The following is a 13,686-nucleotide window of genomic DNA, read 5'->3' on the forward strand; positions in this document are numbered from 1 at the left end:
TGACTTTATTTCTTGCCTCTATCGGTCAGTCGTCTTAGAAATGCAAATTACTTTGGTTGCGTAAACATTTCAAAAACCTTTTTTTTTTTTTCTTATTGATGAGCGGGATAAGTTTATTATAATATAATATTAAAACAATATTTATTTATTTATTTAACAGTAAAGATATTTCTTCGCTTCAAAACAATGTAAGGAGACCAAATTCATTCGTCCGACCAACAAACCGCAGATCGACACAGAGATCGATGGCTGCTTCACTTAGACAGGCAACCACTCTCCTCGTCCATTTCCTCATCATCTCTCTCCTCCAACCAACGCCTTCCACGCCAGCGTCACTCTCCGTCAGGGACTACGGAGCCGCCGGTGACGGCTGTCACTACGACACCGCCGCCATCCAGTCCGCCATCGACGTCTGCTCCGCCTATTCCGGCCGCTGCCTTGTCACCTTCCCCCCGGGCAAGTACCTCACGGCCACGATCCGCCTCCGGTCCGGCGTCGTCCTGGACATACAGGAGGGCGCGAAGATCCTCGGGGGAACGAGGATCCGGGACTACCCGAGGCGGTCGGACCGGTGGTACGTGGTTCTGGCAGAGGGCGCCAGCGACGTCGGGATCACCGGTGGCGGGACGATCGACGGGCAGGGGCTGGAGTTCGTGGAGAGTTTTGATGAGAGGAAGAACGTGATGGTCAGCTGGAACAGGACCGGAGCCTGCAGCGGCGATGAATGTAGGCCGAGGCTGGTAGGTTTCATCGGTTGCCGGAATGTCAGGATTTGGAACATCTCGTTGACTGAGCCTGCGTACTGGTGGTTGGTACTTTCGCTCCACACTTTTTTCATTATTTTTTCTTAATTTTTTTTCTCTGTCCATTTTGATTTTTGGGCTCTTTAAATTTCTTTTAATTATTTACCCAAAAAAAAATCTTTTAATGATTAATTAAAAAAAGATTTTATTGGGATGCGTGACACGAGAAGCAATCCCCATGGGAGCCCAGACCGATATTGATCCAATGAGAATGAGAGGTTTAAACTGTGCGGGGCCCACCAAATATCAAATCACAGATGGCATCTCAGCTTAATGATTTTGAGCTTAATTCTATTCGATCCGGCTTAGTGAATGAAATGTGCCTTAACTACCGTTAAATATGTGGATGTCCGAATTATAGTGTGTATCATCAGGATACGGAAATAAAGCGAGTGATCTCTTTTTTTTAGTACATGGTCCAATGATTGATCTTGAAAATTTTCTATACTTGAAACAGTCGAATTGTTCGTAAAATGCTAATATGTCGACCAATGAGTTGTTTGGTGGCCGATACATTTGGGAGTCCGTTTCTTCTTTGTACTTTGATTGCATCTCTGGCAATCGATCAAATATAGTTGGTGGTCGTTGCAGTTTGCACATAGTAAGGTGCCAAAACACGACAGTTCGGGATGTCTCGATCTACGGTGACTTCAATACACCCAATAACGATGGGATCGATATTGAGGACTCAAATAACACCATCATCGAGAGGTGCAGGATCAATACAGGAGACGATGCTATCTGCCCGAAAACATACACTGGTCCTCTGTACAACTTGACGGTGACGGACTGTTGGATAAGGACAAAGTCTTCAGCTATCAAGCTCGGGAGCGCAAGCTTGTTCGACTTCAAGGGCCTCGTGTTTGATAACATCACGATCGTCGATTCTCATAGAGGGCTTGGGTTTCAGATTCGTGATGGAGGTAAGAATCCTTTTGTCCTCAATTTCGGGTTTGTCTCGTGTTTCAACTGACATATTTTTATGCAAAGGCGAGGCTCTCCTCGGTACTTATTTTACGTTCCGGGACATTAACCTGTGCAGGAAATGTGGACGATGTCACATTCTCGAATATCAACATTAGCACGAGGTACTACGACCCCTCCTGGTGGGGCCGAGCAGAGCCCATCTATGTCACAACCTGCCCCAGAAACACGAGCTCGAGGGAGGGCTCCATCTCCAATGTAAGGTTCATCAACATCTCAGCAGAATCCGAGAACGGGGTCTTCTTATCGGGTTCTGAACATGGGATGCTGAGGAATCTGAGGTTCAGTAATGTCGATCTCACGTACAAGAGATGGACCAAGTACGAAGGAGGACTAGTGGACTACCGCCCCGGGTGCAGAGGGCTCGTAAAACACAGCATAGCGGGGATGATAATGGAGAACATCAGGGGACTGCAGATCGAGAACGTGAACATGAGGTGGGCCGACGAGATGTCCTGGGGTTGGGAGTGGGATAATCCTCTTGATTTCCGGCCATCGACTGTGAATGATATATCGTTCTTCAATTTCCATTCAGATCTGTACAGTCAACGAGGACGATCTACATATTGATCATTTTTCCACTTGATCTCGGGAACTCGAAAACCGATAATGATAAACTGGTTCGAAATTGTAGTTGTGGAGTATATAGACAGAGGAGTTGTTCGGGATGATACGAACATGCCCGAGTGCCTCCTGAAATTTCAGCAATAAAACAAAAACATTCTTTGTGCTCGAGGGACAAAACTAAAAGCCAATGTCTATGAACCGGAGTCAGAGATATTTTATTTTATGAGATATTATAAATCAATTTAAATTCTCTCAGTTTAATTGAGAGCTTCTCTCTCTGCCCTTTGTTGGAAGTCCATTTCCTTTCCGTTCAATCTTCTCCTATCCTATACCTCTCATCTTCCCATCAAGTGGAAAAATGATTATAGATCATCCTGTTTTGCCTGCTGCTTGGAATATTACATGTGTTTATGGGCCTCCTTACATTCATCCGAAGAGTGATTCTTGGAATGGCTTAATCGAACTTGCTGGTTTTGTCACATGCCCATGGTTACTAATTGGAGATTTTAACGAAATATCTTCCGTTCTTGACAAAAGAGGTGGCCGAGTCGAGCATTCTCTTCTTCTTCCCACTCCTTCCTAGATGATTTCATTAATTGTTCGGGTTGCATAGATTTGGGGTTCTCCAATAATCCTTTTACTTGGCGTACTAAACCCTCGAGTCTCGTTCATATCAAGCAAAGACTAGACCGAGCACTTGCAAATGATGAATGACGTCTCCTTTTTCCAAAAGCTGGGGTCACATGTCTTCCTTGTGTCAGTTCTGATCACAATTCCATCCTACTTAGTCTCTGGATTGAGTCGTCCAAAAAACCTAGACCCTTCCTCGAGGAAGCATAGACTCGAGATCACCCAAGTAATGACGTGGTTAAGAATGCCTGGCTCTATGAAGTAAAAGGTTATAAGGCTTTCCAACTTTCTCATAAAATAAAGTATGTCAAAAAAAGATTTGAAAAATTGGAATAGAGATTGCTTTGGGTTATGCGGCGCAAAGATTGCAGGAATTTTCGAAGAACTTGAGGAGTTATAACGCCAAGATCAAAGGCCAAAAATAAAGGAAAAAGAAGACTGCCTATTAGCAGAACTTGACGAAACTCTCTTGAGAAAAGACCTCATGTGGCGACAAAAGTCTAAGGAGTTATGGCTCAAAGATGGCGACAAAAACTCTAAATTCTTCCATTTTTATGAAAATCCTGTCTCGCCTTCTCTATAGGACTGAAGCTTATGGCCTCATTAAAGGAATCCAAATCAGTAGAGGGTGTTGGGGTTAGGGATGTACTCAACCAAACAATAACGTAGCAATTAATCTTCCTCCCCTACTGGTGTAATCGAGATAGGAACTAATCAAATCAACCAACAAGCAGTAAAGAAAAACAACACCAAGAATTTTACGTGGAAAACCCCAATGTGGGGAAAAACCACGGGACCAACTCCGAATCAACGATCCACTATGAAGGTTATACAATGTCTTTCATCAAGGGTAAACCCTTGGATCACCAAACTCAAGAGAAACACTCTCTTGGATCACCCAAATACTAAATTCGTCACCCACACCGGGTGGTTCACAAAATCAGCTGAAACAGCACCTATAGAGCTCGAATAGAAATTCTGACCGTTCAGAAGTTAGCCCCACGTGTTGTGAAGCTGCTGTCAAAATTTCGTCCCAATCGGAGTTCGTTTGACGTCCCGATCGAGGTTTGATCTCCAGCTGCGCGCTGCCCCTGCTCTTCCCTGGTTTTGTGCTGCTATGCTGCTGCACTTCTGCCGCTCTACCCAAATCTGCAGCTGTTCTGCTGCTATTTATACCTCAGCTGATTTGCTGAAGAATAAACCCTAACAAAAATGGGTTCTTGGGCCTATTAAAGCCCGATAAAAGCCCAATACAATTTGAGCCCAACTTCCTTCAAATTGGAGGGATAGCCCAACAGAGGGGTACCCCATATCTCACACTTACTCATCCTCTTAAGGGCTACTACTCCGGAGACCAACAATATAAAGAATATCCTCTACAAATTCAGCAAGTGGTAGGGTCAGGAGGTTAACCTCACAAAATCGGGAATATTCTTCTCCAAAAACATCCTAGCCAACTTACGAAGAGATATCAAACTTTCTCTGGGAATGAGCAAACTCAAAGATGACACACGATACTCGGATAGCTCTATTTTCATCAAAAAGATAAAGAAGGAATTCTTTCAATCCGTTATTGAGAAGATCAAAAGCAAACTCACCTCTTGGAAAGCCAAGGCTCTCTCATGGGTTGGTCGCACAACTTTGGTAAAATCCCATCACTAATGTTAGAGAGAGAATCAAGGGATATTATATCAAGGATATCAAAGAATATATGATATTTATGATATTGTGTAATATTTGATATCTTCCAGATTTATTATATTTTGTCTGCTATAAATAAGAGCACCTCCACACTAGTATGTGTGCGAGCCATATCTATCAATTATAGAAATTCTTCATAGTATCAAAGTAGAAGATCTTTCGTTGCTTGGAGCGCCGACGCGTCTGGCTTGACCAGGCGCGCTCGACAACCCTATTCCGCTATAGTTCTCAAAATCTTGCTTGGCAACCCCAGTTCTGCCTTGTTTTCTCAGTCTTTGTCGATATCTCTACAACCTCTCCAATCTCTCGCTCAGCCCTAGTGGTCCCTTCCTTACACACTTTCTCCTTCTAGGTCATTCACTCAACCACGCCATTTTTTTTACACCGCAACCCTCTATCATCCGACTCTCTCTCACTCAATGAACTCTTCATTCGATCCCCTCAATACCTAATTCTTCAATCTTCTGATATGAACAGCGAGCTTTGCTCTTCCTCTGCCTTGCCTGTTGCAAACTAATCCAAAATTGGCCTTATTCTCCTCTCACTGCAGTTGTCTCTCTCCTACTCTGTTGCTGCTGCTCCTCCACTTCATGCAGCCCCCTCTGCTTTTTTCCCCTGCTAAATTGCTGCTTTCGTGTCTCCAAACACCACGTGTAGCTTCTGCTCGCTCTCTGGCCATTCGGCATCTTAACGAGTTTCCTTATCTCCTTCACTCTTCTGGCCATCCCGAGCTTCAGCATTGGCCCTCTCCAATATTAATCGGTCATCATAGCTTCTCCCTCTCTTTCGACTTCCGACCGTTTGGCAGTTTCTTGATCTCATCACCTTCTCTCAGTCACATTCAGTTTCGGCCCCACAAAAGCACAATCGGCTTCTTTTTTTTTCTTCGAGACTCTAGCAAAGTTGCTGCTATCATGTCCTCCTTTCTTTTCATGGATAGATGCCGCTATGGTGTCCTCATTCGTTCTTTCACAGATTTTAATTTCCTCTCTTGAGTCAGCAATATCATCCTCTCTGCTTCTAATGCTTAGATGAAGAGCTTCCATGATGGCTATGAACGGGATGCAAATCTAATTTATTTGGAGCTAAGGAAGAACAAAAAGATAAGGGCCATATCACTCTGCCCAATTTTCAGCGATGCCCATCTCACGGTAGAACAACTCAATGATGACAATCATATGGCAAGAAAATTAACAAGGATTTTCACTGATCCAATCGCAACGTGAAGTTCATCCCGTTACTCCTGCGGGGGAGTGTTAGAGAATCAAGGGATATTGTATCAAGGATATCGAAGAATATCTGATATTTATGATATTGTGTAATCTTTGATATATTCCAGATTTATTGTATTTCGTTTGCTATAAATAAGAGTGATATACTTGATACAATATCCCTTGATTCTCTCTTTAACAACTAGCATCCCTCTCTATACCATTGTCTCTGTTTTGTCTTCCCAAATCCACACTTAATAAAATGGATCAAGCGGCTTGCCGATTTTGGTGGGGTTGCAAAAAAGAAGAAGGCTCCTATTACACCCCAAAGAGTTGGGAATCTTTGTGTCAACCGAAAGCATCAAGTGGGCTAGGATTTCGTAGAGCGGAGGACTCCAACCGTGCCATGTTGTCCAAAATGGCTTGGGCTCTCACTTCGCATTTCAACAGCCTTGCCACTCGGGCCATGAAGGCCAACTATGGTAATTTTTTACAACCCTATCAACGGTGAGCTGCGAGCACATCCAATGTGTGGAAGAGCCTCAACTGGTGCAAGAACACCATCCAAGTAGGTACGTGCTATTCCGTAGGGGAGGCGCTACTCCTTCAGTCTGGTCCGACCTTGGATCCCAGGTAATATCAATTTCAAACCTTCCCCTAATTTGGGCATCCTTCCGGAACCAGAGGCAAAGGTACGTGACTTAATGCTCTTTAACCTGAAGAGATGGAACATGCAATTATTGAAAAATCTCTTTGATGATGTTACTGTGAGAAACATCACCAAAATCCATCTTGCGCAAGATGAGCATGCAGACTCAGTTCTCTGGACCCCTAGCTCATCAGGAAAACACTCAGTCAAGTCTTTCTATCACCTTGACCAGAAGCATCGATTCAGCACAGCTACTGAAGGGAAATGGAAGGCTTTGTGGCGTCTAAAGATTCATGACCGTCTAAAAATTCCACTTGTGGAGACTTGCGAGTGAATGCCTTCCCTAGTTCACTCAGAACGGAGCTCCGTGCCCACTCTGTCAAACTAATTCCAATAATTTTGCACATCTTTTTGGAGATGGTATATTTTATGGTATTACTTGGAGGGATATTTGCTCCAATTTTTTCCCATGCTCATCACTGATAGAAATTTTTAATTTTCTCGTTGACCCCCCTGCTCCCTTTGCACAAATGTTACCCGATGTTGCCTTATTCACTTTATATGGTGCACTAGCTGCTAATCATTTGTGGAAGCGTAGAAATGAAGTCTTATTTTCAGGTAAAAGAGCAGATATTTTGGACCCCACCCAGCAAATCGAAAGAGCATTCAGGGAACACAGCACCAAGAGGGCAACCTTGGCACACTTCGACCCCATCTCAGGACCAGCATACCATTCTGAAGCGCCTAACAGCTCAGGCCTGGACTGGTTCTATATCAACACGGACGCTGCTTGGACCCCCCACAGATCATGTCTCGCAGGGACCATGCCCCAACTCGACCAGCCCATCGCCCACTCGTGGTTGTCTCCATCCGATGCTGGATCCCCACTCCAAGCTGAAGCCAACGCTGTCCTGCTTGCCGTTTCATTATCAGTTGATTTTGGCTGGAGGAAAATTTGGACTCGTACTGATGCTTTGTTGCTTGTTGAGGCTATCCACAGTCCTGGTCACCCCCATTGGGATATTAAGAGCACTATTTCACATATTATTAGTCTTCCTTCTCTTTTTTTGGATTTTGGATTCGGAATGTACTTGGATTTCACAATCGGATAACACTCTAGCCCATGACTTAGGACAACTAGGTCTCAAGTAGAACTCTCAGTCATTTTGTATGTTGGAGTGTTATCCCGAACCTGATGGCTCTTTCCTTCTTAGTAATATTATTCTCATCTTGCCTATAAAAATAAATAAAAATGAACCCGAGTCTGAGATGAATTATATTTTTGCTGTTATCGGCCTCGACAGTGAATGCAACTGAGGCGCTCGAGATTGAAACCGAAAGTTTCTTTGTGTCCTGAGACTTTGTTACACGGGGACAGTGGAAAATTCAATGTTGGAAATGGGTCGATGCGTTTGAATCAATGAACAAATGAGTAGCCATTGAGAAAGGATTTCGCGCAAGGATCATTGTACAGGGAAAACAGTTCCAGTAAACAATGTTGGCCTTTGCATACTCAACTCCTGAAAATCTCTCGATAGCCTTCAGAGCATCACTCTCCTAGTCACTTACTGGCAGGAGTGCCGCAATGCATTAAAGAACTTACTAACACAGATTCCAGTTCTCGGGAAAAGTATTGAAACATCTGACCTATCACTAAAAGGAACAACCTCTGATGCATCCTACGTTAATCGACCAGAGTAAGAAGAATTATACAACTTACCTTTTCCTTCGGGAACCTTCTTCTGATGCCTCACTGTTCTTAACTTCCAAATGATTGGGCATAAAACAAGCTAAGGTCTGCACAAGCGCAAATTGGTGGTCAGTCTATTATGAAAAAAATGATCTCTACGAAGCATAAATGCCGAAGCCAATTTTAGTTAGGAAGCATAATCATTCTTGAACTCAAAGTGTCAATTCTCGTACTTAGAAAAGGAGGCGGCTCATGGCTTCGGTGTTTACCAATGCCGCCTCACTAAAATTTATTGGCTTCAGCATTTATTATGTAGAGAAACGAACAAGTAGGACAAGACATAGTGAAGGCAATAATTGACATGTAATCTTGGATACAACCGCTCGAGCATTATTATCAGAAAAATCAATTCCTTCTGAGAGATGAAAGCAGGAAACAACAGTGCTTGTCAAGAAGGAGGGACCAATTCCTTGTTAAATTTATTTTGGAAATTAAAATGATAATTTACCTTCCCCTGACAAACTGCAAAGAAAGCAGCCCCTTCTTTCTTCGGCTCCTTGGTTGAGTCCACTTTATTGGACAGGCTAAGGTCCTGCTTCTTCAATCGTTTCTTTCTTGGGACCATGGGCATATTACCTCAGCGAATAGCATTATAATAATAATAACCTTTCAAAACTTGGCTTAAAATCATCTTGATTTCCATCCCTAGGTTCTAAATTTGTCCACCTCAAATTAGGTAACAATTTAAAGAGCAAAATGAAGTTTCAGAAATTACGACAGATAAATATCAGGTGAATCACGACGTTACACAACCTACAGTTTTCCAGAGGCAACCATCAATTCGACACTTTAAAATGAAATATTAGAGCAACAAGCAATGGACACTCGACCAGAATAAGCTAACACAGCAAAAGAAGAGGAAGATGGAAAAGTCCTTACCAATGGAAAGGGGATTTCACTTCTCCTAAGAGGAGACCATTGACCTGTTTCACGCCATTGTTGCACAATTTCTCCATTAACTTCTTGTTCAATCGGTTGGTTTATGCACTCTCATCTTCTCAACCTTACTGATCTCTCTGCCTAAGTCTGTATTCTCAGATTAATATGTGATTGCTTCATACAGAAGAGAGGCTACTCATTTCATTTCTGAGGTTACGTGGGGAGGACAGAGGATTGCTCAGTTATTCTGCTTATAAAACGGGCTGATGTTCAATTGTCATTAGATGGTTATTTTCGTATAATTGGACAAAATCTTCTTTGGTTATTGACTCATGCCGCATACTTATCACAAGAAAGAAGCTCGAGAATGAAAAATCTTACAACAGGCTGCTTCATGTAGATATGTACAGAGTTTTTAGCACAGGAGCAGAACAAAACAAATATGCTCGCTCTCAGACCATTGAAACCCCAAATGAGATGATGAACGGAAATGAGCATCTAAACCTTTCCTCCAAAGATAGCAAATACAAGACCAGATCATTTCAATTTTGAGTACCTCCTGGACACATTTGTCCATTTGCTCTTGAGATCCTGAGAAGTTCGATCTTCCATAAACACACCAGCACCGAACTCCAGTATTTTCTTCCACGGTATAGTCTTATCGACGGAATTCTGAAATTTCTCCACACCTTCCTGCATTGATAGACGAAGAGCTAAACTTATGCGAAAGAACTGATACTTTGAAAGGTTAGCTACTGCATGAGCAAAACTTAATCAACAGGACGACCCAACAAGTGCAAAAGAACCTTTAGTTTCTTTACTTCTTCCTCCATCCATGGTGCTTTCTTTTGCCTCTGGCGAGGGACGACAGGCCTTGGATGGACCCTACAAAGATAAGTCGATATTAGTTGCAGCGAGAAAAATTGACAAAACTGGTATATTTGGAGTACAAACTTATCAGAGTCTCAAGAGTGACGGAAGAAGAAAATGACTCTGAAATTCCTCAGATAACCTCACCTCCAAGTTGTCCTCCTTCTGCGATTAATCGTTTGATTGGATATGTTAGATTCATCATCTCCATCTGTGTCTTCAATATCATCCTCCAGGCTGTCCTCTTTATCAATATGAAGAGAACAACCAGGTCCGTGCAGTGGTTCATTAGTATCATTGGGCAATGCTTCTTGTAGATCCCCCACCTCTTTATTCCTCCCATCCGAATTTCTGGTATTATTTGCAGCTAACATACTGCCACTGCACTGGACATTAGCCATTACTTCACCCTCCAGTCCTTCTAACCTGCCCCCTGATTGACAATCTTGGACCTTTGCATAGATCAGTTTTTCCTCAGTATCAAGATTCATCCTACCAGAAGTGTCCAAGTCAAATTCTCTACAAGGTGGATTTGACTCCGGCAATTTATTATTTTCATCTTCTCCACTTTCTTCAGCACCAGTAGCAGCGACATTCTCATTAGATACTTCTTCGTCTGCCTCAATGGGTGAATTAGCATTCAAATCTGAATCTCGTTCGGAAGTCTCCGCATTTTTCTTTTCTTTTTCCCTTTTTGCATTTTCTTCAACACCAGCCGCATTAGTATCCTCATTAAATACTTCTTTCTCTTCCTCCACGGGTGAACTAGCATTGGAATCAGAATTTTGCTCCGAAGACTCTGCTTGATCTTCAGAGCCTTCTTTGCTCTGCAGTTCCTGATCACTCACTTCATTCCCAAGATCCCCATTTACAATTGGCTCTGCCTGTTCTTTAGCAACTTCCTCACTCTGCCTCTCACGATCATTCACGTTCTTTACAAAATTATCCTGCCCTCCCAGTTCTTGATATTCTCCCTCCACTTTGTGACAGTAATGATCCTCAGATACTTCAGCAAGCTGATCTATACCATCTCGTGAAAAAACAAGACTCATCCCATTTAATCTTTCAGATTGATGATCTAAAATGGTGTCAATAAATACAGCTAAATCGTTCCTCACAGAAGCTGCCTCCTTCTTAGTTTCAAGATAATCTGAAATGGCATTAGAATATTGACAAAAGGGGCAGAAATAGTTCCCATTTCCATCGAAACTGGTTGAGGAATGCGCACAGTTCTCGTGAACCACCAAAGGACATCTACTGGTGTGACAGACCAATACTTGACCACCTTCATTGCACTTTAAGCAAACGTTCTCTGTGATTGAATCAAGATTATCCAAAGCATCACCCGTAGATGTGCACTGTGAGACTAGAAACTCGTTCTTTCTCATGGAAACATCAAGCTCCTCATTTTGATATCCATCACTATCACTGGATTGTTCCTCTATGTGCTGTTGGCCATTTAAATCCACAGCATCTTCAATAATAATCTCCCTCTGCTGCAACTCACCTCCACATAGACCATCTATTGGCTTTTTGGAACTATCAGGATCGCTCCTGGGTGTGGATTTTTGGACAGCACCCAAATGCTCACTTCCATCAGGAAGCTGTTCACCCGTTCCTCTTCGTTCGTCAAACTTTTCTGGGACTTCTGCCATGGCCCTGTCTTCATTGGAGATCTCCATCAGATCTTGAGCAAAGTCAGACTTGTTTTGCTTGGCATCGCTGTCCCTTTCAGAATCTGATTCTATTACAAGAACAGAATCAGATCTTTCAGACTGCATAACATCAGGGACAGATGGTTTAAGCTTCTTAGCAGTTGGACTGTGAACAGCAAAATCATCATCAACATGAGGATTTTCATGAGAGTTCTGAGCCAACTTTTCAGCAGCGAGAACAGTCAAGTTCCTCTTTGAGGGAGGTACGATTCTGGTACTTGGGTCTCTTTCCAAGTGTTGCTCCAAGAGATCTTGCTCTGCAGAATTGGAGTTCCCATTTGGTCCCATTATTGAGTCGTTATCTCTTCTTCCATCAGGCTCACATAGACGTGCAACACTATGCTCAACATTACCACCTGAAACTCTATGACTATCAGATGGACATTCCAATCCACTTGATACCTTCAACGAAGCAGCATCTGGATGCGTGCCTTCAAGTATTGCATCTTTTAGCTGTTTCAAAACAAGAAAGCAAAACAAAATTGACGCGAAGAAAGGGATAAAATAGGCACTCAGGTAGTTCTGAGGAAGAGGAGGATTCCCGTTTACCTGTTGCAGAACAGGTTTAGGCATGGAGTTCCTCTTCTGCATAACGAATTGGCAAACTTGTGATTTCAATTGTTCCCCGCCAGTAAGTTTAAGATCAGAGACAGATCCCTGTCCAAAATTACAGCCACAAAATCACTAGCATAATAAATACCGACCTCGATCATTTATTGAACTCAAAAGAAACAAAAGTCAAACCAGACAATTTACTTCTTCCAGTATGTCCTCTAAAACATCTTCACAGCTCCGTGAAAACTCAAACATGGAGCCTGACTCCAAGTCTGAAGGACCACCACACATCGTTTCGTTTTCTTTCGCAGCCGGACCACAAAACTGCTCCAAACACGCCAAAGCAACCAACTCCCGCACATTCTTTCCCAGCTCATCACGTGATAGTGGTGCTGATTCGATTATGCCTAAGCGAAAGGAACCAAATTACCCAACCCTCAGACATGGTTCACCAAGATAGCAGGAAAGCCAATTAAAAACCAAATTCCCGACACGAATTATCAACCAATACCGTATAAAAGCTTCGGATTCACTCGCTTGGAGCTTGCAAGATACTCGATAACCCACAGCCATGGAAGGCTCGACTCGGGCAAGCCCGTCCCTTCCCAGGGAGCCATCCTCCTCATCACAATTTCAGCAAACAACACAAACGGGTCGAACTCATTCAAGCTCTTAAATCCATAAAACAATAGCTTTTCAAAATGATAACCTGAAACTGCAAACCGGGCAGCAACAAGATTGGGCAATGCACCATGAGATTACGCAGTAGCAAGCATTTCTCTTCCATTAGTCAGGGCAGAAATCTGTGAATTAAGAGAACCCCGAAAACGAGAACTGTTACCTCAAATGACACAGCAGCTGCTGCAGCGAGCGGTGGGAGTTCCGTTGCAGAGCCGAGATGACCGTGAGGAGGAGGAGGAAGAAGAAGAAAGAGAGCTTCGCAAGGAAGACTGCGCGCTTAGCAGAGAGCAGAATTTTGGCCAAAAATAAATTTCCAAAAAACAAAAAGAATAAATAAATAAGTAAAATGAAGAAGCCCAAAAAAGTACGGGCCCGAAAATAGAGTTTTGGCCCAAAATTTAAGGGGCCGAAAAAGCCCATGTTCCGAAAATCATAGGACCCATCGGACCCTTACCGAATAAAAAAGGATCCATCCCAGTCCAACAGACATCCGCGAGGAGATGAACGACCGCCTCTCAACTCGATCGGGAACTTCAATTGCTGTTGGTCTACTTCTCGCAGAAGGACAAGGCAGGGTCCGGGACTCGTGGTGCGCCCTTTAGGTGTTCGAGCGGGTTGAAGAAGGGAGAACCTGGTCGATAAGGAGATTATGGAATATTGACCTGTGCTACATACAGTATTATATTAAATG

General features: G+C 43.1%; 2 protein-coding genes across 2 annotated transcripts; one reads left to right on the top strand and one right to left on the bottom strand.

The window, feature by feature from the left end:
- The first annotated feature begins 91 nt into the window (after nt 1–91).
- On the top strand, nt 92–2,595 carry LOC116194872 (probable polygalacturonase). The gene is made up of 3 exons (XM_031523780.1): nt 92–808; nt 1,395–1,726; nt 1,846–2,595. Exons 1-3 carry the CDS (start codon nt 246–248, stop codon nt 2,355–2,357), a joined length of 1,407 nt encoding a protein of 468 aa, XP_031379640.1. The 5' UTR covers nt 92–245; the 3' UTR covers nt 2,358–2,595.
- A 6,925-nt stretch (nt 2,596–9,520) lies between these two features.
- On the bottom strand, nt 9,521–13,293 carry LOC116194894. Its single transcript, XM_031523803.1, has 7 exons — nt 13,156–13,293; nt 12,826–13,029; nt 12,516–12,721; nt 12,309–12,416; nt 10,192–12,212; nt 9,981–10,059; nt 9,521–9,867 (listed from the first exon to the last, which is right to left on the bottom strand). The coding sequence occupies exons 2-7, from the start codon at nt 12,938–12,940 to the stop codon at nt 9,712–9,714; spliced, it is 2,685 nt and encodes an 894-aa protein (XP_031379663.1). The 5' UTR covers nt 12,941–13,029; nt 13,156–13,293; the 3' UTR covers nt 9,521–9,711.
- Nucleotides 13,294–13,686: the final 393 nt, after the last annotated feature.

The sequence above is a fragment of the Punica granatum genome, chromosome 2 (assembly GCF_007655135.1).
Source record: "Punica granatum isolate Tunisia-2019 chromosome 2, ASM765513v2, whole genome shotgun sequence".
NCBI lineage: Eukaryota > Viridiplantae > Streptophyta > Magnoliopsida > Myrtales > Lythraceae > Punica > Punica granatum.